Here is a 24,899-nt window from a genome sequence, read left to right as displayed (position 1 = left end):
CCATTGTCCTGAGAGTTCTCATTCCTACCCCAACTCTCTCCTAGCTCCTTCCTGTTCACTCCCACCCTGTGACCTGGCTCACCTTTCGCCCTCTGCTCCTCTCAGCCGTTCATTCAAGCATATGTTAGGCACCTACTCAATGCCTGACCCTAGACTAACTGTAGAAGATGCAGAAATGAGCAACAAGCATTTATTCAATAGTTATTGATACTCCCAATATGTGTAAGCCAATGTTTGAGAGGCTGAATAAGACACCACTCTTGCTATCATGGAACTCACAGAGAAATAATAATAAAAAAAATATCACAGGAGTCAGTGGTAAATAATACGGTTGGGGAAGCCCAGAGTGCTGTGGGAACCTAAGGGAGGGACTAACTCAGTCCAGGGGTCAGGGTAGGTATCTGGAAGGAGGTGACGCATAATCCTGGGATTCCCAGGAGTCCTGGGAGCTTGGGGGAGGTGGGAAAAGTGGGATGCTACAGCTGATGCACAAGTCACGAGTGTCTTTAAAATCAGCTCACCGGACCTTACATTCTACAAGAATTCCCTACAGCATCAATGATCCTGCAGGCCCAGCCTCTGTTTAAACCTATTTAACAACGTCAAGCTCAGCCCCTCCATCCCCACTCAAAGACAACTCTTCAAAATGTAAAAGAAAGACTGTCATTAAAGTCTTTGAAAAACAACTCCATATATAGACTTTACTCATCCCACTTCCTTTTTTATAATAACTCAACAGGTGAAGTAAAGTGGCATCACAGTGAACAGTTCATTCTCAGTGAACAGAGGGCAGAATTCCAAAAAGCTAATAGGAAGAAGACAAGGGCCAAGCCTGGCAAAGGGAGGTGGAGGTCCTATAGAGCTGGCTACACTCCCATCTTTAGAAAGGGCCCTAGGGCCTTCCACGACTTGGAGAATTGCTAGAAAACTGCCTTTTCCAGCCTAGGAGTTCTACAGAGGAGAATGCAGGATGGCCCTACTGCAGAAAAACCATACCTTAAGCTCTGAGTTTATCATCTTGGGCTTTGGGGACCTGGCCGAACTGCAAATCTTCTTTTTTGGACTCTTTCTAATCATGTATCTCGTCACCCTCATTGACTCCTGCCTCCAGACCCCCATGTATTTCTTCCTTCGCAATCTGTCCACCACTGAAATTTGCTATATATTGGTGATTGTCCCCAACATGCTGGCCAATTTCCTGTGCAGGAGCCAGCGGATGCCCTTCCTGGGCTGTGCCTTGCAAATGCACCTCTTCATCGCCCTGGGTGGTGTAGGGTGTTTCCTCCTGGCCGTGATGGCCTATGATCGTTTTGTGGCCGTCTGCAACCCACTGCGCTACACAGTCATCATCACTAGGGCCCTCTGTCTGCAGATGCTGACTCTGGCATGCATCAGTGGCTTTGCACTCTCACTCACCCTGACTATGCTGATATTCCTCCTGCCCTTTTGTCAGTCCCACGAGATCAATCATTTCTTCTGTGACATCCCTGCTGTGCTGTTTCTGGCCTGCTCGGACACAAGAGCCAAAGAGATTGCAGTCTTCCTTGTCTGCATGCTCATCCTGTTGATTCCCTTCTTGCTGATTCTGCTCTCCTATGCATTCATTATTGCTGCCATCCTCAGAATGCACTCAGCCGAGGGAAGGAGCAAAGCCTTTTCCACCTGCGCTGGGCACCTGCTGGTCTCTGTTCTGCACTATGGCTGCGCAATATTCATCTACATTCACCCCAAGTCGTGCTACACCCCGGAACAGGACAAAATTGTGTCCTTAATCTACACCAATGTAACTCCCATGCTCTACCCTATGATCTATAGTCTGAGGAACAAGGAAGTCAAGGGTGCCCTCAGAAGACTTCTGGTGAGCTATAACCAGATGAGGCAGCAACCCAATGCAAGGGGAAGGGGAAGATATCTATCTTCAGAACTGATCTGGCCCCCTTTCAAGAATCCAGTTGGTCATCCCACAGCACACCTTGTGGTTCCTTCCACTCCTCCCTCCGAGGACTACTCCATGGTTCTGTGCACCTGGACCTTACAGCCCCTTTCCTGCGGTAAGAGAAATAGAATGAATCCTAAGGCTTTCCAAGATGTGGCAGTTCTGGGGTGTTTGTGGATGTTGCACTGTCCCTTCATGGACAATTACATCTATCATCTGGAGCACTGTCAGAGACAGACACTGATAGGAAGAAGGTCATGAGCTGACCCAAACAAAACAGTAAGGTGACAATTTCTCTGGCCAAAGAGCTAGCAGGAACAAAAATACAAAGAGCTCCTAAGTCGAAACTAGGTAACATGGAAAGGCAGAGCCAACTCTGAAACTGAATCCCACATCATCAGAAAATAACCTGGAGATCACCTGAGGCACAACGATGCCAACTGAATCAGTGGCACCACCGGGGGCCTGTAACCTGTTCCATCTTCATCCCATTCACTATCCTCACTAAGGCATTTTACAATCTCCCCACTTCTGGCCTCTGGGCCAGCTGACTCCTCCTCATCCTTTAGTGCCCCCCTATCCCTGGTGGCCTGTGCAAACTGCCTCCCCTCTGATCTACCCTGCTAGGCTTGGGGGGTGCTCCTCCTCTGTGGCCCCATGTGCTTACTCATCACTTAGTACTGAAGAGGTTTGCCTGTCTCCCTAACTGGCCTGGAGACTCCTTGAAGGCAAGAACTATCATTAATTTCTGTCATCCCAGCCCCTGGCACATAATAGGTGTTCAATAAGAAGTAATTGAACTGTGAACCCCCATGAGCTTTGGCATAGGAATATCTTCAGACCCCAGATGCTAACAGAATTAAAGCCTTCAATATTCTGCTGAGCTGAGGCCTCTGTGATTCAGGGACTCATGTCGGGTGTAATGATCCCAAGAAAGTGTTTGCTGACTCCACTTCCACCCCACAGGCTGGGATAAATGATAAATGCCATGGGTCCCTGTGTTCCCCTCCATCACAGCACTTAGCAGGAATAATTCTTGAGTGAATGAATGAATGAATGAATGAGCACCCTGTGTGTACCAAGCGCTGGACATGGGACTTGGGGTACAGAAAAGCATAAGACATTGTCTCTGCCCTCAAGGAGCTCAGAAATTACCCTGGGGGGGGGGCAGTTAGACACCAAGACAACTTGTTTTAATGCAATGGTTACAAACTATTCATTCATAGAAAGGAGTAACTAGTCCCAGCACCATACCTTTGAACACCCACATGCTGTTAAAAGGGTCAGGAAGGAAGGGGCCTAGGACCTTGATGACCCTTCATTGGACAACTAAACCAACACCATGACCACATCCCTCTAGACTCCATGTTCAGTCAACGATACATTTCCTTATACTTTAAGCCCATAAAGCATTCTTTTTTTTTTTTTTAAGATTTTATTTATTTATTTATTTATTTGAGAGAGAGCGAGAATGAGAGACAGAGAGCACGAGAGGGAAGAGGGCAGAGGGGGAAGCAGACCCCCCGCTGAGCAGGGAGCCCAATGTGGGACTCGATCCCGGGACTCCAGGATCATGACCTGAGCCGAAGGCAGTCGCTTAACCAACTGAGCCACCCAGGCGCCCCCCATAAAGCATTCTTAAGTGATGCACAGAAAAACATCATGAGCATCAGTTATTTCCAACCTTGCCTGCTCTCCTCAGGTCACGGCTCTTACCGTCTTGCTTATCATGCTAGGTGATGATCCCATTTTCTACCACAAAGAGGCCCTCACAGCCATCAGAGGGGGCACCCCTCAGTGGGAGCGGCAGATCCTGGAGGGCAGGAACAATATGGATCATCTTTCTAGTACCCAGCCCTACTTGCTCTTTGGTCATTGTGACTGCAAGTCACTGAGAGAATATGGTGACAACAGAGAAGAATCCACTAAAGTCTCTGCCCAGGAGCACGTAGACCAGCAAATTCCTGCTGACAGTCCAAAGCTAATGATGCTATGCTGAAAGATAAGCCCATGTTGCTATCAAATGGGGCAATCCTTTTGCACACTTCCTGGGATCGTGGTGAGGATTGCAAGGCACTATGCTCGGAAAGAGATGCCTAGCCCAGCACCTGGCATGCCAAGTGCTGGATCCACAGCAGCAGGAATTAAGCACAGCGATGCCCTCATAAAAGAGTGCGTGGGCACCCCTGTATTTGGACAACCTTAGGTGGGTGCTTCTTCTTTTATCACTTCAAGAAACATTAGCTCCCATTGCTCTCTCCCCTAAATCCTTCCCTAGTTTCAAAATAAAGTAGTGAAGTGTTGACAAGTGGAGCTGGGTGAAAGGAGGGTGGGATTTTTAATACTATTATCTCTCCTGTGTATAGATGTGTAATTGCCATAATAAAGAGTTTTTAAAGGTAAAGGTACTAATGAGCCTCCTTTGCCCGAGCAGTCCCCTTGCTTAGAATGCTCTCTCGCATCTTTGCCGTTAATCTAACCTCCATACTTCCTTTAAGACCCAGCTCAAGTACCATTTATTCCATGACCCCTTTTTGATTACTGCCTTGGTCCACTTGTCACTGAAGGCAGCTCTAATGAGAATGTCGCTGACAGGAGTACAGCCTCAGGTTCCCATCCAGCATGACCTTGCTATCTGTGAGAGAAGGAAGTGACAGGAAGCCCCACCACTCCAGGCAGCACAGGGTGCCCTAGGGAGGAGGGAAAGCTCTGGAGATCACAGGGCCCCTGCAGGGGTGTGGGGCAGGGAATGGTCAGAGGTGACGATAGCCCACTACCCTCCTCAGCAGTCTGGCGGCGGGGGGATGTTCCCAGAAGGAAGGAGCCAAGGAATCTGTAAGGGAAGAGAAAATGCCGACTGGGCCTAAGGTAGCCCAGGAACAGTGGCTAGGACACATTTAGGGGAATTGACTGGATGGGAGATGACATTAGAACATGAGTGGTTGTGGAAACACCTGTCATCAAGACAGGAATAGAGAGGGAAGCATTTGGGGAATGAGGGAAATATAGTGAGGTCAGTTGGGGGCTGGTTGTGTTCCGGGCGCCTATAGGACATCCTAGTTTGGGTTGATAACTGACTCGAAGCTCGAGGTCAAGAAAAATGTTGAGTATCTGGCAAAGAGATCCACATTGATTTACCCATCACCTTCCTTGAATTTATACGCCCTGGCCCTGTTACCTCTTAACCATAATCATTACAGATGATGCCTAATGTGTTTTTAAATATATTTACTACAAAAAAGGGGGGGCGCCTGGGTGGCTCAGTCAGTGAAGCATCTGCCTTCGGCTCAGGTCACGATCCCGGGGTCTTGGGATCGAGTCCTGCATCGGGCTCCCTGCTCTGCGGGAAGCCTGCTTCTCCCTCTCCCTCTGCCTCTTCCCATGCTTGTTTGTGCTCTCTCTCTCACTCTCTGACAAATAAATAAATAAAATCTTTTAAAAATAAATAAATAAATAAATATATATATATATATATATATATATATATATATATATATATATATATTTACTACATTCTGAGCAAATTTTCTCTGATTCAGAAACTCGAAGGCCGTGACTGCTACCCAGGCCGGCATGCGCACTATGGCCCTCCTGAGTATCTAGCTGCCTGTGTTTTCTGTGTTCACACACATATGTGCATGTGTGCAGAAGTACCTGGAAGGGGGAGAAAAGCAAAATATTTCTTCATGTAATATTGATGAAATACTGATGAAGCAAACTATCAGTTGCCCTCTGGAGGAATAACTTTCCAGGTAGGATGAGCATTATGCGTGGAATTTAGAAAGGCTTGCTTTTTGGAAGCAGCTGAAAATCTGGAAGACAGGCAAGGCTGTGCCGCGCTGGCCCCGAGGTTTGGTGACAGAATGGCTTTGTTGAGGTTTTAATAGTATTGTGTCGTTCATTTGGGAACCAATTAGAAGTTTTTCCGAACAATGATTGCTGAATAACTTCCTTAATTTGTGTTCTGCTTACAAAGGTAGTTCATGCTCACTGTCAAAAATAAAGAAAATATGGGCAAGTTTGGAAAAGAAAACAAAGATCAGTCATCTCACTTACTAAGACAACCACAATGAAAATGTTGGTGTCTCAGGATGAGATGAGCTCATTCATATTCAGCGCTTAGAACACTGACTGCAACACGGTAATCACCCAATAAATGTGACTGGTTATTATTATTCCATCGTTGGTAGGCTTGCAAAAGACTTTCCCCGTTCAAAACTCAAATAAAGCTCATCTACATGTTCTTCTAGTATTTCATATTGATTTTACTGTGTATGTAATACACAAATACTTTGTCATTATGAACAATTTGTATAATACAGAAACTTGTGGCAAAAAATGTGAATGTAGTCCTTCACTCGCTTCCCTCCCATGCTCCCCTGACATATGTAACAACAGTCTAACAGGTCACTCACTGCATTTCTTTAGTGACTCTTGGCCGCATCAGCAGAGAACTCTGTCCAGGAGTGCAAACGCCCTGCACTTCCCAGCCCACCTTGTGCACAGGCTGAACAAAGGGAGAAAAAGTAAGATGTTTGAGGAGCTGGGTGGGAGCTCTGGCGCCAGGTCCAGAGGTGCCAACTGCCGGAGAAAAAAGTCAGAGGGCACGAGGGGGCACAGGACCCCAGGACACAGCACAATCTAAGGTGTGAAAAAATGTCTATGGAAATAAAAGGCACAGGAATAAGCAGCCTGCACGTGATGGTGACCAGAAAGAGATTCCACGGGCACGTGGGAAACGCCGGAAAGAGCTCGTTAGCAAGTCAAAGCAGATCTTTCCATTTGTCTGGACGGACAGATGTCGGCGTGACCCAGTCATAATACTTGGACAATACTCTTCATCCTCACATCCAATCCTGCCTGAATTCTATGACTTTGACCTGCTAAGAGTTCTTCCTGTGTTTCTCATCAATCCCTTTATCCACCTTCCCTGCTCTCGTGTCCGTCTCCGCCCTACCGTCAGCCTCCCTCCCCAAGTATGTCAGCTCCGCGGGGAAGAGGCCTGCCGCCGCCTTCAGTACCTGCTCTATTCCCAGGTCCTGGAACAGCGGCGGGTGCGGGGACCCTCCGAACCAATACTTGCCCGAGGCAGCGGCTCGAGGTGGGGAGGCCTCCCCACCACCCCTGCAGCCCCAACAGCCTCCCTCCCCCGCCACCCCTCCCTCGTGACAAGCAGAGGCAGAGCAGGAGCCAGCTTTGGAAAATGACATGTTTTTTATTGCTATGTTTGCAGTGGCTTTTTAGCACAGTAAGAACGTCCCCGCTGGACCCCTGCCCTCACCCAGTCCCACCTCTCCGACCGATGTCGGGGTGGCGTGGGGGAAGCCTCTCTAGGGCCCACTCGGCTGTCTCGGGATCGGACGTGACACACACGTGGGTTAATTAAAGCTGCTACATGGAAGACTTGAGACGTGGGAAGTGCATCAGCTTTAAGCTCGCAGGTGGGAGCCATGCCCGGGATCCCTCCCCTGGCTGGTGCCCACCTCGGATCCCTGCAGTCGTGCCCAGCCCGGGGGGGTGGGGAGGGGAGGGCAGGGTGCGGGCGAGCCTGAGCATGCCGGGTGAGCGGCCCCCGATCGCCGGGGTCACAACGCCGCATCTGCTTCACCCCGCCGACCTGTGGGCAGAGGGGGCGGGGGGGGGTGCTCCCGGAGGCCCCCCCCCTCCCCCAGCCGTACACTCTTTCCACCCCAGTCTGGGGCCAGGGACTACACATGCACACCCACACGACAGACTTGCACACTCCACAGCTTGAAGCTTTTGCCTATGAAAATTAGATCTATAAGTTCACACTCCTTGGCTGGGGCAGAGGACTAAGGGGTGCTGAAAGGGACAGGGAGTGGCAGGGAGAGGGACGTTGGGCTGTTTCCTCTTTAGAAATATACAAGCAGAAATCTCTTTCCTCAAGTTTTTATAAAATGTGCAAAATACAAGCCTCACGTGCCCACAGGCACAGTTTACACCCGGTATTCACCTTTGCTAAGAGAGGTCTAGGCTTCCCCTACATCCTCACGCACACACGCATTCGTACACAAGCTCACACGATTGATATTGGTGGCAATCGGCGCAGGAACCAGGAGGTCCCGTTGCTGGCTGGCTCTCGAAGCTTCTAGAATAGGGACGGGGAGAGGGGTCTAGCCCCGCTGAAGTAGCCGCCTTGGTTCTGCTGCCCCTCCCTCGCCTTCCTGCTCTCCTCTGCTGCCCGGGTCCCCCAGCTGTCACTGCTGCCTCCAGGGGGGAGGGGCCGCCCGAGGCTGCGGCGGGCAGAGCCCAGAGAGGCAGGCGTGGCGGGGCTGGGGGAGACGCTTCGGCGGCGGGCACCAGGGGAAGGGCGGTCGGCAGGGCCTGGGAAGCAGCGTGTGTACCAGCTTGGTTGGGGGGCGGGGTGGGGAGGCGTCTATTTTTGGTGGGTTGTGGTATTTTTGGTGTTTTATTAAAAGTGGAAAAAAAAGTTATTTTAGTTAGCACTCGTGGTGCTTCGTCCCCGCCCTCCCCAGGCAGACCCCACAAGTGTCAGGGAAAGGCAAGCCCCCCGGAGGGGTGGGGGGGCTAAAGCAGGGGCTGCTATGGCTACAAGAGGGTGAGCTGGTGATGGGAGCCAGGGTGCCTGTCACATGACGCTCTCTACCACCACCACCTTGCTGCTCTCGGACACTGGGGTCAGGGTGGTCAGGCCCCTGACGTCGGAGTCCTGAGCTCTATACTCCAAGTGGTGGAGGCCCCACACAGGCTGCGTCAGGTGCTGCCAGCGCTGCAGGAGAGAGGGGGGACACGTTGAGTCCCTGGGCCATGGCGGGGGTGGGGGTGGGGGGCGTGCACATGCTTGCCCTCGGCCTCTCTGCACTTGCCACCACCTGCCACTGGCTGGGGACCAGGGCCCCTCCTCCCGTGGGTACTGACCACACCCCACTCTCTGTACCAGGGAAAGGGGTGAGAGGCTAGGGACAGACCTCTCCTCCCCCCTCCCAGGGACCTCAGTCCCTGGGGGGGCCAGCGTTCCTTCCATCCACCCCCCCCACCCCCCCGCCCCGAGCAGGCCCCGGAGAGTCCTAGCACAGTGGTTACGTCCTAGTGGGCGGGAGAACGGGCACTCTGGAGGTAATGCCTTGAGCCGGTGCAAGGGAGGGACTCGAACAGGGGAGAGGCGGTAGGGCAGACTGACCTCAGCCATGGTCCCCTTGGCCCTGAGGAGGCAGCCCAGGAGGTGGAGGGGCACGCACAGCATGGAGGAGAGAGCGAAGCCCCAGCCCATGGCCTCGCCCCACCATGGATACACGTAGGTGTTGTTGTAGACCAGCGGCTTGTAATACACCACGTTGAAGATGAAGATGCCCTGTGGGTGAGAAGCCCTGCTCTCAGCCGGTGGCGCGCCCTCGGCGTCCCTCCCCCTGCTCAGCCTCCCCTGGCCCTTACCATGCAGACCAGTGGGGTGAAGAAGGACCAGCACCATTTCATCCAGGGGCAAGGTCGGTACCCGATCATGCAGGCAACGTCGTCCATGAACCGGTTGGCTCCTGGGGCGGGTGGGGCAGGAGGGCTGGAGCTAGAGACCCCGCTGGGGGGGGGCGGGGGGGGGAGGGTTGCTAGAGGGGAGGTGGATGGGGGGGATGGGGTAATTGGGTGATGGGCATTAAGGAGGGCACGTGATGAGATGAGCACTGGGTGTTATACGCAACTGATAAATTACTGAACACTACATCAGAAACTAATGATGTACTATAAGTTGGCTAACTGAATTTAAATTAAAAAAAAAAAACTCACAGAAAAGAAAGGAGAAATAGATAAATCCGCAATCGGAGGTAAACATTTTAACACTCCTCTTTTAGTAATTGATAGAACAATATTGCAGAAAATCAGACATAGAAGAGAAAATTGAAATCTAAATACATGGTGGGAAAGAAATAATGAAGATAAGAGCAGATATGAATAACATGTTAAGTGGACAAACAACAGAGAAAAATCCATGAAAATGAAAGTTTTAAAAAAAAATACCAAGAAAACTGATTTTTTTTTTTTTTAAGTGTAACCAGGGAATATTAGGAACATTATTTGTGGATAAGTTTCCCAATTTAGATGAAATGGACAGATTCCTTGAATAACACAAATTACCAAAACTGACTCAAGAAGAAATAGAAAACCTGAATATCCCCAAATCTCTGAAAGAAATGGAACAGAAAACTCCAGGCCCACATGGCTTTACTAGTGAATACTACCAAATACTTAAAGGAGAAATATTACCAATCCTATACAAATTCTTTCAGAAAACCAGAGGCGAAACACTTCCCAAATCATTTTATGAGGCTAGCATTACACAATACCAAAACCAGATGAAGACATTGCAAGAAAAGAAAACCATAGACCAATATCCTTCATGAAGTTACAAACAAACAACTTGATTAAATATTAGCAAATTCAGTCCAGCAACATATAAAGAGGATGATACAGTCGTGACCAAGTGGGGTTTATCCCAAGAATGAAAGATTGGTTTTCACTAAAAAAAATATCAATCAGTGTCATTCATCACTCACCACCACCCCCACCCCCAAAGTTTGAGAAACAAGGTATGGATGTTCACCACTTCTATTCAACATTGTCCTGGAAATCCTAGGCAGTGCACTAGGCAAGAAAGAGAAATAAAAGTGATACAGATTGGAAAAAAAATAAATAGAATTATTTTTATTCAGAGATGACACATTTGTGTACGTAGAAAATCCTAAGTAATCTACAAAAAAAGAGGCATGAAATAAAAAAAAATCACTATCATTTATAATAGTATTCCAAAATGTGAAATACTTAGTGACGCATTTAATAACATATGTGCAAAACTTTTCATTGAAAACTAAAAGCTATTGGTAAGAGAAATTAAAGAAAAGCTACATAAATGGAGAAATAAATCATGTGCATGGATCGGAAGACCCACTATTCTTTTTTTTTTTCTTAAAGATTTTATTTATTTAGTTGATAGAGAGAGAGAGTGCGCGTGCACAAGTAGGCAGAGCGGCAGGGAGAGGAGAAGCAGGCTCCCTGCTGAGCAGAGAGCCCCATGTGGGGCTTGATCCCAGGACCCTGGGATCATGACCTGAGCCAAGGGCAGACGCTTAACCAACTGAGCCACCCAGGCGCCCCAAGACCTAGCATTCTTAAGATCTACATTCCTACCACACCATTCTATAAATTCAATGCAAACCCAATAAAAATCCTGACTTCTCAGAAATTGAAAGTTGATTTCAAAGTGTATATGAAAGTGCAAAGAACCTAGAATAGGCAAATCAAACTTGAAAAAGAGGAATAAAGTTGAAAGACATAAGGATGACTGAAAGAGGATATAGATGGAATGGAAAGCTCATATGTCACAGTCAATCATACTGGAAAACAGTTCTTCGGGGCACCTGGGTGGCTCAGTCGGTTAAGTGTCTGCCTTCGGCTCAGATCATGATCCCAGGGTCCTGAGATTGAGCCCCGCATCGGGCTCCCTGCTCAGCGGGAAGCCTGCTTCTCCCCCTCTCCCACTCCCCTTGCTTGTGTTCCCTCTCTCGCTATCTCTCTCTCTCTCTGTCAAATAAATAAATAAATAAATAAATAAATAAATAAAATCTTTTTTAAAAAAGAAAAGAAAACAGTTCTTCTGTTTCTTTTAAAGGTAAACTTACACTTGCCACGGGAAAGGATATCCAATGGGAAAAAAAAGACAGTCTCTTCAACAAATGGTGTTGGGAAAACTACACATGCAGAAGAATGAAACTGGACCATTTTCTTACACCATACACAAAAATAGACTCATAATGGATGAAAGACCTAAATGTGAGACAGGAATTCATCAAAATCCTTGAGGAGAACACAGGCAGCAACCTCTTCGACCTCAGTCGCAGCTACTTCTTGCTAGACACATCTCCAAAGGCAAGGGAAACAAAGGCAAAAATGAGCTATTGTGACCTCATCAAGATAAAAAGCTTTTGCACAGCAAAGGAAATAGTCGACAAAACCAAAAGACAACCTGCAGAATGGGAGAAGAAATTTGCAAATGTCTTATCAGATAAAGGGTAGTCTCCAGCATCTATAAAGAACTTACCAAACTCAACACCCAAAGAGCAAATAATCCAGTCAAAAAATGGGCAGAAAACATGGACAGACATTTCTCCAAAGAAGACCTACAAATGGCCAACAGACACATGAAAAAATGCTCAACATCACTCAGCATCAGGGAAGTACAAATCAAAACCACAGTGAGATACCACCTCACACCGGGCAGAATGGCTAAAATTAACAAGTCAGGAAATGACAAATGTCAGCGAGGACTTGGAGAAAGGGGAACCCTCCTTCACTGTTGGTGGGAATGCAAGCTGGTGCAGCCACTGTGGAAAACAGTATGGAGGTTCCTCAAAAACAGAGGAATAGAGCTACCCTAGGACCCAGCAATTGCACCACTGGGTATTTACCCCAAAGATACAAATGGAGTGATCCGAAGGGCCACCTGCACCCCAGTGTTTATAGCAGCAATGTCCACAATAGCCAAGCTATGGGAAGAGCCCAGCTGTCCATCGACAGATGAATGGATAAAGAAGATATGGTATATATATACACAATGGAATACTACTCAGCCATCAAAAAAAATGAAATCATGCTATTTGCAATGAGATGAATGGAACTAGAGGGTATTATGCTAAGTGAAATAAATAAGTCAGTCAGAGAGAGACAACTATCATTTGATCTCACTCATATGTGGCATTTAAGCAACAAACCAGAAGATCATAGGGAAAGAGGGAAAAATGAAACAGGATAAAATCAGAGAGGGAGACAAACCATAAGAGACTCTTAATCATAGGAAATAGATTGAGGGTTGCTGGAGGGGAGGAGGTGGGGGGATGGTGATGGACATTAAGGATGGCATGTAATGTAATGAGCACTGGGTATTCTATAAGACTGATGAATCACTGAACTCTACCTCTGAAACTAATAATACACTATATGTTAGTTAATTGAATTTAAAATTTTAAAAAGTAAACTTATACTTACCATATGACCCAGAAATCTCACTTCTGCTATTTATACAAGAGAAATAAAAATATATGTCCACGAAAAGACTTGTACATGAATTTTCATATCAACTTTATTAATAATAACCCCAATTTGGAAACAAGCCAAATGTCCATCAGCAGGTGAATGGTTAAACAAATTACGGTACTTCCATGCAACGGAATACCAGCCGGTAACAAAGAGGGATGAATTACTGATACACCCAACAACTTGGATGAATCCCCAAGTCATTATGCTAAGTAAAGAAAGGTGGACTCCAAAGAGTACCTACTGTATGATTCTTTTTATTTTTTTTAAAGATTTTATTTATTTATTTGACAGAGAGAGAGATAGCGAGAGAGGGAACACAAGCAGGGGGAGTGGGAGAGGGAGAAGCAGGCTTCCCGCCGAGCAGGGAGCCCGACTCCGGGCTCGATGCCAGGACCCTGGGACCACGACCTGAGCCGAAGGCAGACGCTTAACGACTGAGCCACCCAGGCGCCCCCCCTACTGTATGATTCTTGGAAATTCTAGAAAAGGCAAATCTAAGCTCTATTTGTTATCTGAGGGCAGAATGTAGAGGAGGAGAGTGTCCATACAGAGGCACAGGGGGAATTGTGAGAGTGATGGGAATGTATCTTGACTTTTGCTATGTACAACTTTGTCCTAACTCATAAAACTGTATACTTAAAATGTGTGTAATTTTCCGTGTGTGCATTTTGCCTCAGATAAGTTGAGCAAAAACAAAAAAAGAGGAGGGACAAAGAAAAATGAATAGCGAAATGGCAGACTTAAATCCAACAATATCAGTAATTATATTAAATGTGAATTTGACAAACAATCCCGTTTAAAAGCAGACATTGTTAGAGAGATTTTTTTTTAAAGACCAAACTACGTGCTGTCTACTTGAGCCACATAATTAAAATATAAAGACACTGGTAGGTTGGAAGTAAGAGGATGGAAAAGGACTTACAAATAAATAGTACAAAGAAGGCTGATGTGGTTATATCAGTATTAGATGAATCAGACTTCAAGGAAAACTGTACATTTCATAATAGTAAAAGTAGCAAATAATCCATATGGAAGAGAAAATGGTCATAAATATGTTTGTGCCAATAACATACCTTCAAAATACATGATGCAAGAATTGATAGGATTAATAGGTGAAAGGGACAAGTCCAAAATCACACTTGGAGATGTTAACATCTGCTCTCAGTGGATGAGAGAACGAGACAACACAATCTGTTAAGACATGGAACAGGGATTGCAAACTACAGCCTCCTGGCCAAATCCAGCTCAGCATCTCTTTTATGTTAAAAGTTTATTGGCTCCTGACATAGAACATCTGATCAATAGTATCAGCTAACTTGATGTTTTTAGGACACTAGATTCGAAATCTAAATTTAAGATGTGTGTATACTGCACATTCTTTTCAAGTACAAATATGTTTTGTATGTGTTTGCTGGGCCAAAAACCAATTCTCAATAAATTTAAAATTTAAGGATTGAAATTTAACTGAGTATGCCTCTGACCAGCCATGCCTTGTTCTTGATTTTAGAGGGAAAGCTTTCAACTTGTCGCCATTAAGTATGATGTTAGCTGCGGGGTTTATCATATACGGCCTTTGTTAGATTGGGGTATATTAATTCTATACCCAATTTATTCAAGGTTTTTATGATGAAAATATGTTGTATTTTGTCAAATCCTTTTTCTGCATCTATGGAGATGATCCTATGATTTTTATCTTTCATTGTAGCAATGTGATGTTTCACATTTATAGATGTGCATATGTTGAAACATCCTTGTTCTCTGACTTCAGGTCCCCCCTGCACATGCCTCAGAGATTAAAGCTGCCTGCCCAGGGGCACCTGGGTGGCTCAGTCTGTTCAGCATCTGCCTTCAGCTCAGGTCATGATCCCAGGACCCTGGGATCGAGCCCCATGTCGGGCTCTCTGCTCAGCCGGGAGCCTGCTTCTGCCTGCCACTCTGCCTACTTGTGCTCTCTCTCTCTCTCCCTCTCTCTCTGTCAAATAAATAAATAAAATCTTTTTTTAAAAAGCTGCCTGCCCAGTAGAAAGTAAGAAAGAACAGGACTGACAGAGACAGTTGAGTCCCAGGCTGGGGCTCTCTTTGGTAACATTGCTCAATGAAATGCTTCCTCAAGCCAGAAGCCATTCTAGACACTGGTCACGGTCTTGCTTTGACATCTTCCTTACAGACAAGACAGGTTTGCCTTTATTTTCCCAACTTCTTCCAGCAGACCTATTTACAGACACCCAGGTACAAATTCATAAACATGTAGTCACAGCGTTCTACACAGCTCAGTGTCTCTCTGCAAACAGTATTGATTCTCCCTCAGACAACACTTTGTTCCTCCTCTCTTCCTCCCAGAGACTCACCTCTTGCCCTGGGGCCTCGCCCATTCCTGTCCTCGGCCACTCTGGTGCCTCGTAAGCAGCCCCCCAGTGGTGTTAAATAAGGGCATCTTTCAGGGGAAGGCAGGGAATAATCATCTACTTCATCTCTCCTCCCCACCTGAGGAAGACCACTTGCCCTTTTTGTTTTCCTCAAGGACCCTTGTCATGACTTTAGGGAAGAAAGCAGCAGCGTAATAAACTGGAAAAACACTGGGGAGAGATGCTGCGAGAGAGAGCCACACGAAGGAAGGAGCTCTGGAAATCCCAGGGAGCCTCAGGGAATGAGGTCTTAGATGATAGGTGAGTATAGAGGGTGGAGTGGGGCCCACTTAACCAATAGCCCCAGCACTTTTCTTCACAGGTCTGAACCAAGGCCAATAAGGCACAAGACCTTACTTAGTATGCTGATGTTCTACATTAATATGTAAGTACAACTATAAAACCAAGGAAATATTCCTTAGTAGCTGGCGGTAGTTCATGCTGAGTGACAGGACACAATTATTTCTCCCATTTCCTAAATTGTCTTCAGTTGCCTTATCCTACTTGAATATCTGAATCCCAGAACCTCCCCTCCAACGTGAGAACAAAGGCAAGAATATTAGGAGGTGGAGAAGCTAAAATTAAACTCAGACACAGAATAGTAGCTGTTCTATTTTCTGTATTTATTAAACATTTAACTACCAAACAAAACACATGGATCCCAAGCAGCCAAGGGCCAGTACAGGCAAAAGATTAGGCAACCAATGCATCAGTGCGCCAGCGGGATGCCTAGGCCGGGACATGCGGTTGGGTCTAGCCCCCTTTTTCCTGCTGCGGCTTAGCAAAAAAGGGAGGCACAACGCGCTGTATGATCCGCATCACCAGGGAAACCTGGTCAAGACAGGAGGTGACGGACATTTGGAGTTGGCCAGGGTCCTCAGCAGTCAATCGGCTAACAGGGAAGAAAAAGTAAAATTCAAGTTAGAGGGGCGGAGGGGTACATTCCCCCATCTGCCCCTTCACACAGCAACACTCCTTCCTTACACTTATTCCCTCCCGGTTTCCATTACAGCTCCTCCTGAACTCACATTGTCCCTGGCCACTTGCCACCACCCTCCCCCGCGACCATTCTAGAACTAACACAGTCAGGACGCTGCCGTTCACACTGAGCTCCTTCCGAGCTGGCCCTCGGAGTTCAGCATTTGGAGTCATGAACCGCTCGGCAATCTCCGCCTCCACGGGCGACGGGAAAGGTATAGTGAGGATGCTGGGGGGGTATGGTTAAGGAACCATCCACGGTATCAGTGTTGCCTCTGCCACAGGCCTCCTCCCCCATAAGGCCCGTCTCCCCCCGCCAGGCTGACCCTACACACATCGGCCACCCTGGACGGCACGGCCGCCACCGCCTCTTCCCCCTCAGGCTGGTTGTCCCCCCGCCGCCACCACCCTGTCAGCACAGGCCAACCCCTAGCCGACACCCTCCAGATGTCCAGAGCGCCCTCCTGCTCCCCTTGCAAGCCCGCTTGCCTGTGTGCCCCATCAAACCACCTCCAGCCCCTCCCCGAGCCGCCCAGCCCGCAGGGGCTCCGTGAATAGGATACAACTGGAGCAGTCGGTGCCCAGGACCTCCAGCCGCGGGTGCCGCATCTCCGTCAGGCCCTGGGGCGTGGGGGGCCTGCTCCATCTGGGACACGCCACCAGAAGCGGCGCCCGCCTCTCCCTCAGCGCCGCGACCTCCGGGACTGCCCAGGCCTTCGGGCTCGCTGGGGTCACCAGGGTCACGGGGTTCACCAGGACCACCTGGCGCACTCATCATAATGCCCACAGCACCTGCGCCTTCCCGTACAGCCCTCTCAGCTCACCCGCCACCCGAAGGACAAAGCGCTTCCTGACAAAACTTCACCCCTTCGCGCGCATTGCAACTTGGGACACCCCAGAACGCCTGCGCAAACACACCCCTGGTAGTGCCTCTTGACTCGTGATTGGTTCCCACCAAACAGCCCTAGAGACCCCGTACGTTTTTTCTGTACCCAATCCGTGCTCTGCTCGCCTGTGAAGTTCCGCCCCCTTAGTGCCGCTCCGCGAACAGGAATCCTCCGAGCCGGCCCTGCCCCGGCATGCTCAGACTGCCACGGCGCAACCCCTAAAGCCTCTGAGCACGTGACTGTTCCTGCTAAGCCTGGCCCCTCCCCCGCCCCGTAATGCCCACTTCGCCTCAGAACCGGTGCTTCCGTCGGCGTACCTAACCACACATGACCAGCTGGCTTTCTCCATGTCCCCAAGTCAAGTCCTTAGCTCATGGGTTATTAAAAAAGAGGCCCTGAGCTGGATTTGGCCAGGAGGCTGTAGTTTGCCAATCCCTGTTCTATGTCTTAACAGACTGTGTTGTCTCATTCTCTCACTTCCTAAGATTAAGACTCTCTTATGGTTTGTCTCCCTCCCTGATTTCATCTTGTTCCATTTTCCCTTCTCTTCCCCTATGATCCTCTGCCTTGTTTCTTAAATTCCACATATCAGTGAGATCATATGATACTTGTCTTTCTCTGATTGACTTATTTCACTTAGTGTAATGCCCTCTAGGTCCATCCACATGGTTGCAAATGGCAAGACTTCATTCTTTTTGATGGCTGCATAATATTCCATTGTGTATATATATACCATATCTTCTTTATCCATTCATCTGTCGATGGACAGCTGGGCGCCTTCCATAGTTTGGCTATTGTAGACATTGCTGCTAAAACATTGGGGTGCACGTACCCCTTCGGATCCCTACATTTGTATCTTTGGGGTAAATACCCAGTAGTGCAATTGCTGAGTCCAAGGGTAGCTCTATTTTCAACTTTCTGAGGCACCTCCATACTGTTTTCCAGAGTGGCTGCACCAGCTTGCATTCCCACCAGCAGTGTAGGAGGGTTCCCTTTTCTCTGCATCCCCACCAACATCTGTCGTTTCCTGACTTGTTAATTTTAGCCATTCTGACTGGTGTGAGGTGGTATCTCATGGAGGTTTTGATTTGGATTTCCCTGATGCTGAGTGATGTTGAGCATTTTTTCATGTGTCTGTTGGCCATTTGTAGGTATTCCTTGGAGAAATGTCTGTCCATGTCTTCTGCCCATTTTTAAAAAAATTTTTTTTTAATTTATTTGACAGAGAGACACACAGCGAGAGAGAGAACACAAGCAGGGGGAGTGGGAGAGGGAGAAACAGGCTTCCTGCTGAGGAGGGAGCCTGATGTGGGACTTGATCCCAGGACACTGGGACCATGACCTGAGCCGAAGGCAGACGCTTAATGACTGAGCTACCCACGCGCCCTTCTGCCCATTTTTTGACTGGATTATCTGCTCTTTGGGTGTTGAGTTTGGTAAGTTCTCTATAGATTTTGGAGACTACCCTTTATCTGATAAGACATTTGCAAATATCTTCTCCCATTCTGCCGGTTGTCTTTTGGTTTTGCCGACAATTTCCTTTGCTGTGCAAAAAGCTTTTTATCCTGATGACGTCCCAGTAGTTCATTTTTGCCTTTGTTTCCCTTGCCTTTGGAGACGTGTCTAGCAAGAAGTTGCTGTGGCTGAGGTCGAGAAGGTGGTTGCCTGTGTTCTCCTCTAGGATTTCGATGGATACTTGTCTCACATTTAGGTCTTTCCTCCATTTTGAGTCTATTTTTGTGTATGGTGTAAGTTTCATTCTTCTGCATGTGGCTGTCCAATTTTCCCAAAACTATTTGTTGAGGAGACTGTCTTTTTTCCATTCCATATTTCTTATTTTGTCGAAGATTGGTTGACCATAGAGTTGAGGGTCCATTTCTGGGCTCTCTATTCTGTTCCATTGATCTATGTGTCTGTTTTTGTGCCAGTACCATACTGTCTTGATGATGACAGCTTTGTAATAGAGCTGGAAGTCTGGCATTGTGATGGCGCCAGCTTTGCTTTTGTTTTTCAACATTCCTCTGGCTATTCAGGGTCCTTTCCGGTTCCATACAAATTTTAGGATTATTTGTTGCAGTTCTATGAAAAAAGTTGATGGTATTTTGATAGGGATTGCATTGAATGTGTAGGTTGCTCTAGGTAGCACAGACATTTTAACAATATTTGTTCTTCCAATCCATGAGCATGGAATGTTTTTCCATTTCTTTGTGTCTTCCTCAGTTTCTTTCATGAGTATTCTATAGTTTTCTGAGTACAGGTCCTTTCCTCTTAGGTTAGGTTTATTCCATTGAATTTCCTTTTTTAACTTTAAAAGTTATGAGATTGGTAATGGAGGAGTTAACTTCTTTAGAGACAAAAAAATCTCTATTAAAACCACCTTTTTCAGCAAAATAATCATCATTGCCATCCTTACCTTCACACTCCTTGTCATTTTCTTATCATCTTCTTCTTCTTTCTGTTCCACTTTTTCTTGCTTTTTCAGCCTTTACAGCTCCACTTTCTGTCATTACCTCAGGTCTCTGTTAGCCACATAGCCGATAATACCCAGATTTCTGACCCAAAATATTGTAAAATATAATACAATGATTATTGGGGTTTTTTTTTAAGATTTATTTATTTATTTGTCAGAGAGAGAGAGAGAGATCGCGTGCGCGAATGAACGCATAAGCAGGGAGAGGGGCAGAGGGAGAAGCAGGCTCCCCGCTGAGCAAGGAGCCTGATGCAGGACTGGATCCCAGGGTCCTGGGATCATGACCTGAGCCGAAGGCAGACACTTAACCAACTGAGCCACCCAGGCGTCCCTCAATGATTACTGTTTTAAGCCAGAATAATTTCAGGTAGTTTATTACACAGATCAGATCATTAAAACAACACTCTCACTAAGAACAATTAGAAAATCTGATAAATTGGGGTGCCTGAGTAGCTCAGTCGGTTAAGTGTCTGCCTTCAGCTCAGGTCCTGATCCCAGGGCCCTGGGATTGGGCCCCACATCGTCGGGCTCCCTGCTCAGCAGAGTGTCTGCTTCTCCCTCTGCCCCTCCTCTCCCCTGCTCATGCTCTCTCACTTGCTCTCTCTCTGCCTGAAATAAACTTACTTAGGACTTGTCACTCTTTTCTTCTTTCCTATTTATCCCATTTGGAATGAGAATGTCTATCCTATGCTTATCCCACCATTGTATTTTGGAAGCACACACTTGTATGGTTTCACAGGTTCACAGATGGAGAGGAATTTGCCTCAGCTCATACTTTGAGTCTTTTTTTTTTTTTTAAGATTTTATGTATTTGAGGGGCGCCTGGGTGGCTCAGTTGGTTAAGCGACTGCCTTCGGCTCAGGTCATGATCCTGGAGTCCCGGGATCGAGTCCCGCGTCGGGCTCCCTGCTCAGCGGGGAGTCTGCTTCTCCCTCTGACCCTCCCCCCCCATGCTCTCTCTATCTCATTCTCTCTCTTAAATAAATAAATAAATAAATAAATAAATAAATAAATAAATAAATAAATAAAAGATTTTATTTATTTGAGAGAGAGAGAGAGAGCACGAGCAGGGGTGAGGGGCAGAGGCAGAGGGAGGAGCAGGCTCCCCGCAGAGCAGGGAGCCCGATGCGGGGCTCAATCCCAGGATCCCGGGACCATGACCTGAGGCAAAGGCAGATGCTTAACCGACTGAGCCACCTGGGCTTTGAGTCTTATCCACATCTGATTTAGGTGATATCTACATGAGACTTGGCCTTAGACTTTAGAGTTCATGCTGTAACGGGTTAAGGCTTTGGGGGCTACTGCATTTTGTGTGCAAGAAGGACATGAATTTTGAGGAGCCAGGGTCGAATATTATGGTCTGAATGTTTGTGTCCCCCCAGAATCCATATACTGAACCCTAACTCCCAATGTGATAGTATTAGGAGGTGAGGCCTAAAGAGGTGATTAGGTCATGGGGGTGGAGCCCTCCTGAATGGGATTAGTGCCCTTATGAAAGGGACCGCAGAGAGCACCCTTGTCCCTGCTGCCCTGTGAGGACACAATGAGAAGATGGCCGTCTGTGAACCAGACACGGAATCTGCCAGCACTTGACCTTGGACTTCCAGGCTCCACAACTGTCAGAAATCTGTGTCTGCTGTGTACAAGCCACCCAGTCTGTGCTATTTTCTTATAGCTTCCTGAACAGACTAAGACAGGGAGAAACTTTTAGACATAAGCTGAGGAACTGCAGCTGCTTTTTGTTTAAAGGAATATGCTGGCTCTAGTTGAAGGATAGATGCTGAGAATCTGTACTTAACCCATACAGAAAGCTACTGCTAAAGTTCAGAAAAAACACGAGACCTTTTAACAGTTATGTGGGGCTGTAGTGACAAAATTGAAGACTTTAGGGTCCTTAAACGAACAGCTGCTCTCCCCCCAAGACATGTGCATAGTTCTGAACCTGCACAGGGTCGGAGGCTATAGACCTAAGCTGAGCAGTGGTCGGCATTTTCTGTAGTCTCACTGTGCTTGGGAAACAGAGACCTGCTAAAGGAGAGAGGCCCTGAAAACAGTGATGAATTTACACTGATCATCTGCAACCGCTTTTCCCCTGGGAATAATTTCAGCTCTCAATGCAGAGAGAGGCTGAGGGTTGCTCTTAGGGGGTAGAGAAATCAGCAGAACTTTAAGTGGTCAAGTGGAACTGAAGTGACAAAATTGGAGATTTGGGGGATATACTAGTTTGCTAAGGCTGCCATTACAAAGTACAACAAACTTACTGTCTTAAGACAATAAAAAGTGATTCTCTCACATTTCACAAGACCAGAAGTCTAAAATCAAGATGTTGGCAAGCCATACTCTCTGTGAAAGCTCTAGGAAACAATCTGTTTCAGGGGCACCTGGGTGGCTCAGTCGTTAAGCATCTGCCTTCCGCTCAGGTCATGATCCCGGGGTCCTGGGATCGAGCCCCACATCGGGCTCCCTGCTCGGTGGAGAGCCTGCTTCTCCCTCTGCCACTCCCCCCTCCTTGTGTTCCCTCTCCCACTCCCCCTGCTTGTGTTCCCTCTCTCACTGTCTCTCTCTCTCTGTCAAATAAATAAATAAAACCTTTAAAAAAAAAAAAAAAGAAGAAACAATCTGTTTCATGCCTCTCACCTAGTTTCAGTTGGTTGCCAGCAATCCTTGACATTCCTTGGCTTATAGGTGCATCACTTCAATCTTTTCCTCCATCTTCACGTGGCATTCTTCTTTCTGTGTCAGTGTCTATGTCTCTTCTTGTCCTCTTTTTTAAAGATGTATTTATATATTTGAGAGAGAGCACATACAGGGGGAGGGGTAGAGGGAGAGGGAGAGAGAGAATCCCAAGCAGACTCCCTGCTGTGTGCAGAGCCTGATGTGGGGCTCAATCTCATGACCCCAAGATCACGACCTGAGCCAAAATCAAGAGTTGCACGCTCAACCAACTGTGCCACCCAGGTGCTCCTCTTCTTCTCTTCTAAGGATATCAGTCATATTGGATTTAGGGCCCACCCTACTCCAGTATGAGCTCATCTTTACTTGATTACATCTGCAAAGAACCTATTTCCAAATAAGGTCATATTCACAGGTACCAGGGGTTAGAACTTGAACATATCTTTTTGGGGTCACAATTCAGTTCACAACAGGGGACCTCAAATAGTTGGTCCTCACCTCAAGACATTTACTACATATCAATAGAATGGAGGACAGAAATCACATGATGATCTCAATAAACACAGAAGAAGGCTGGTATGGAGCTTCTGTGAGGCATTTTCTCATCTGTATCTTTTTTTTTTTTTTAAGATTTTACTTTATTTATTTGACAGAGAGAGAGAGAGAGACAGCTAGAGAGGGAACACAAGCAGGGGGAGTGGGAGAGGGAGAAGCAGGCTCCCGGCCGAGCAGAGAGCCCGACGCGGGGCTCGATCCCAGGACCCTGGGATCATGACCTGAGCCGAAGGCAGACGCTTAACGACTGAGCCACCCAGGCGCTCCATCTCATCCGTATCTTAAGGGAGACTTCAACAAGGCCATTTTTCATCTATCTCCCCAGTTGCAGTGGAGCACAGAACTTTCCACCTTGTCTCCACTCAGCTTACAGCTTCAGAATTCTATACACGTCTATAAACCTGCTTGGCTGTAATTTTAGAGATGACTCCTCAGTGGCAGAGTGTTCCACTGCCTGTGTCACCTGTCATCTGGTCCCTCTGGTTTGGTGTCATCTTGTGAGACCAGAGACATGATCTGACACTACACTGATCTTGCTTTTGTTGACTGGTAAGTAACAAACTATGAATCCATTTGGGCTCATTGTTTCCTTACCACCCACATTTCCATAGATTCAGCCACAATGCTGCTGTTTAGGAACCACTTGACAACTTGACACAAAGAAAATGGAAAGTTTGACCCATGAGTAAAAGCACTCAAGAGAGGGCGCCTGGGTGGCTCAGTTGGTTAAGCGACTGCCTTCGGCTCAGGTCGTGATCCTGGAGTCCCTGGATCGAGTCCCGCGTCGGGCTCCCTGCTCGGCGGGGAGCCTGCTTCTCCCTCTGACCCTCCCCCCTCTCATGTGCTCTGTCTCTCTCATTCTGTCTCAAATGAATAAATAAAATCTTTAAAAAAAAAAAAAAAAGCAGTCAAGAGAATCTGACTTTGAGAGGGCCTAAATATTCAATTTAGTAGTCAAAAGCTTCCAAGCACCTATTATGAATACGTTCAAAGAATTATAGGAAACTATGTTCAAATTATTAAAGGAAAATATGACAATTCATCAAATACAGAGTTTCAGTGGAGAAGCAGAAACTACATAAAATAACCAAAAGGGAATTCTAGAGTTTAAAAATAAAAGAACTGACATGAAAACTTCACCAGATGAGTTCAACAGCAGATATGAGATGAAAGAGGAAAGAATCAGAAAACTCAAAGATAAAGCAAAAGAAAGTACCAAATCCAAATAATAGAAAGAAAAACAAATTGAAGAAAAATTAACATAGCTGCATATACCGGTGGATACCATCAAGTGTAATAACTTAAGTGTAATAAGACTCCCAGAAAGAAAAGAGTTAAAGGAAGAGGAAGAAAGAAAATAACCAAAAAAAAAAAAAATGGCTGAAATATTCCCATATTTAATGAAAAATATTAATCTACAGAACCAGGAAGTTCAACAAACTCTAAACAGGACAAACAGAAAGGGTTCCATACCTAGACACACCATAGTCAAACTGTTGAAATCCACAGACAAAAAAAAATCTTGAAAGCAGCAAGAGAAAAGCAATTCATCATGTACAAGGCAACAACAATTCACTTAATGGCTGACACCTCATCAGACTTAATGGGAAGCCAGAAGTGTTGAAAGAAAAAAACTGTCAACCAGTAATTCTTTTTCCAGAAAAACTAGACTTGAAAATAAAGTTAAAATAAAGACATTCTCACATGTACTTACTTCTTAGTTTCCTCAAACATTGGTGTATTTTAAAGAAGTTTGAGGCTAGAGTAAGAAGAATGAAAAAGGATGTTCCAGGAAAATAAGCACATCCACATGGAGATCTGGAGGACACCTTTATCAAAGAATTTCTTTCTTTTTAGAGTATACTGTGTTTGCATTGCAACTTCCACGCTGTGACATTTTAAAGACTCATTGAGTTTCTGGGGCACTCCCA

At 46.7% G+C, this 24,899-nt stretch overlaps 2 protein-coding genes and 1 long non-coding RNA gene across 3 annotated transcripts; 1 reads left to right on the top strand and 2 right to left on the bottom strand.

The window, feature by feature from the left end:
• Nucleotides 1-970: 970 nt before the first annotated feature.
• On the top strand, nucleotides 971-2,550 carry LOC123850693 (olfactory receptor 10K1-like). Its single transcript, XM_064573650.1, has 2 exons — nucleotides 971-1,891; nucleotides 2,506-2,550. Exons 1-2 carry the CDS (start codon nucleotides 971-973, stop codon nucleotides 2,548-2,550), a joined length of 966 nt encoding a protein of 321 aa, XP_064429720.1.
• A 4,604-nt stretch (nucleotides 2,551-7,154) lies between these two features.
• LOC123842571 (sodium- and chloride-dependent creatine transporter 1-like) lies at nucleotides 7,155-9,450 on the bottom strand. The gene is made up of 3 exons (XM_064574768.1): nucleotides 9,350-9,450; nucleotides 9,099-9,269; nucleotides 7,155-8,687 (listed from the first exon to the last, which is right to left on the bottom strand). Exons 1-3 carry the CDS (start codon nucleotides 9,434-9,436, stop codon nucleotides 8,547-8,549), a joined length of 399 nt encoding a protein of 132 aa, XP_064430838.1. The 5' UTR covers nucleotides 9,437-9,450; the 3' UTR covers nucleotides 7,155-8,546.
• A 6,565-nt stretch (nucleotides 9,451-16,015) lies between these two features.
• On the bottom strand, nucleotides 16,016-23,042 carry LOC135362045 (uncharacterized). The gene is made up of 4 exons (XR_010406333.1): nucleotides 22,378-23,042; nucleotides 16,947-19,822; nucleotides 16,487-16,612; nucleotides 16,016-16,297 (listed from the first exon to the last, which is right to left on the bottom strand). It is a non-coding gene; the product is annotated as an uncharacterized LOC135362045 (long non-coding RNA).
• Nucleotides 23,043-24,899: the final 1,857 nt, after the last annotated feature.

This window comes from Mirounga angustirostris, unplaced genomic scaffold (genome assembly GCF_029215605.1).
Source record: "Mirounga angustirostris isolate CCGP_5_RB_7025 unplaced genomic scaffold, mMirAng1.0.hap1 SCAF_11, whole genome shotgun sequence".
Taxonomy (NCBI): Eukaryota; Metazoa; Chordata; class Mammalia; order Carnivora; family Phocidae; genus Mirounga; species Mirounga angustirostris.
Note: the sequence above shows the minus strand (reverse complement) of the source record. Positions and strands in the feature narration are given on the sequence as shown.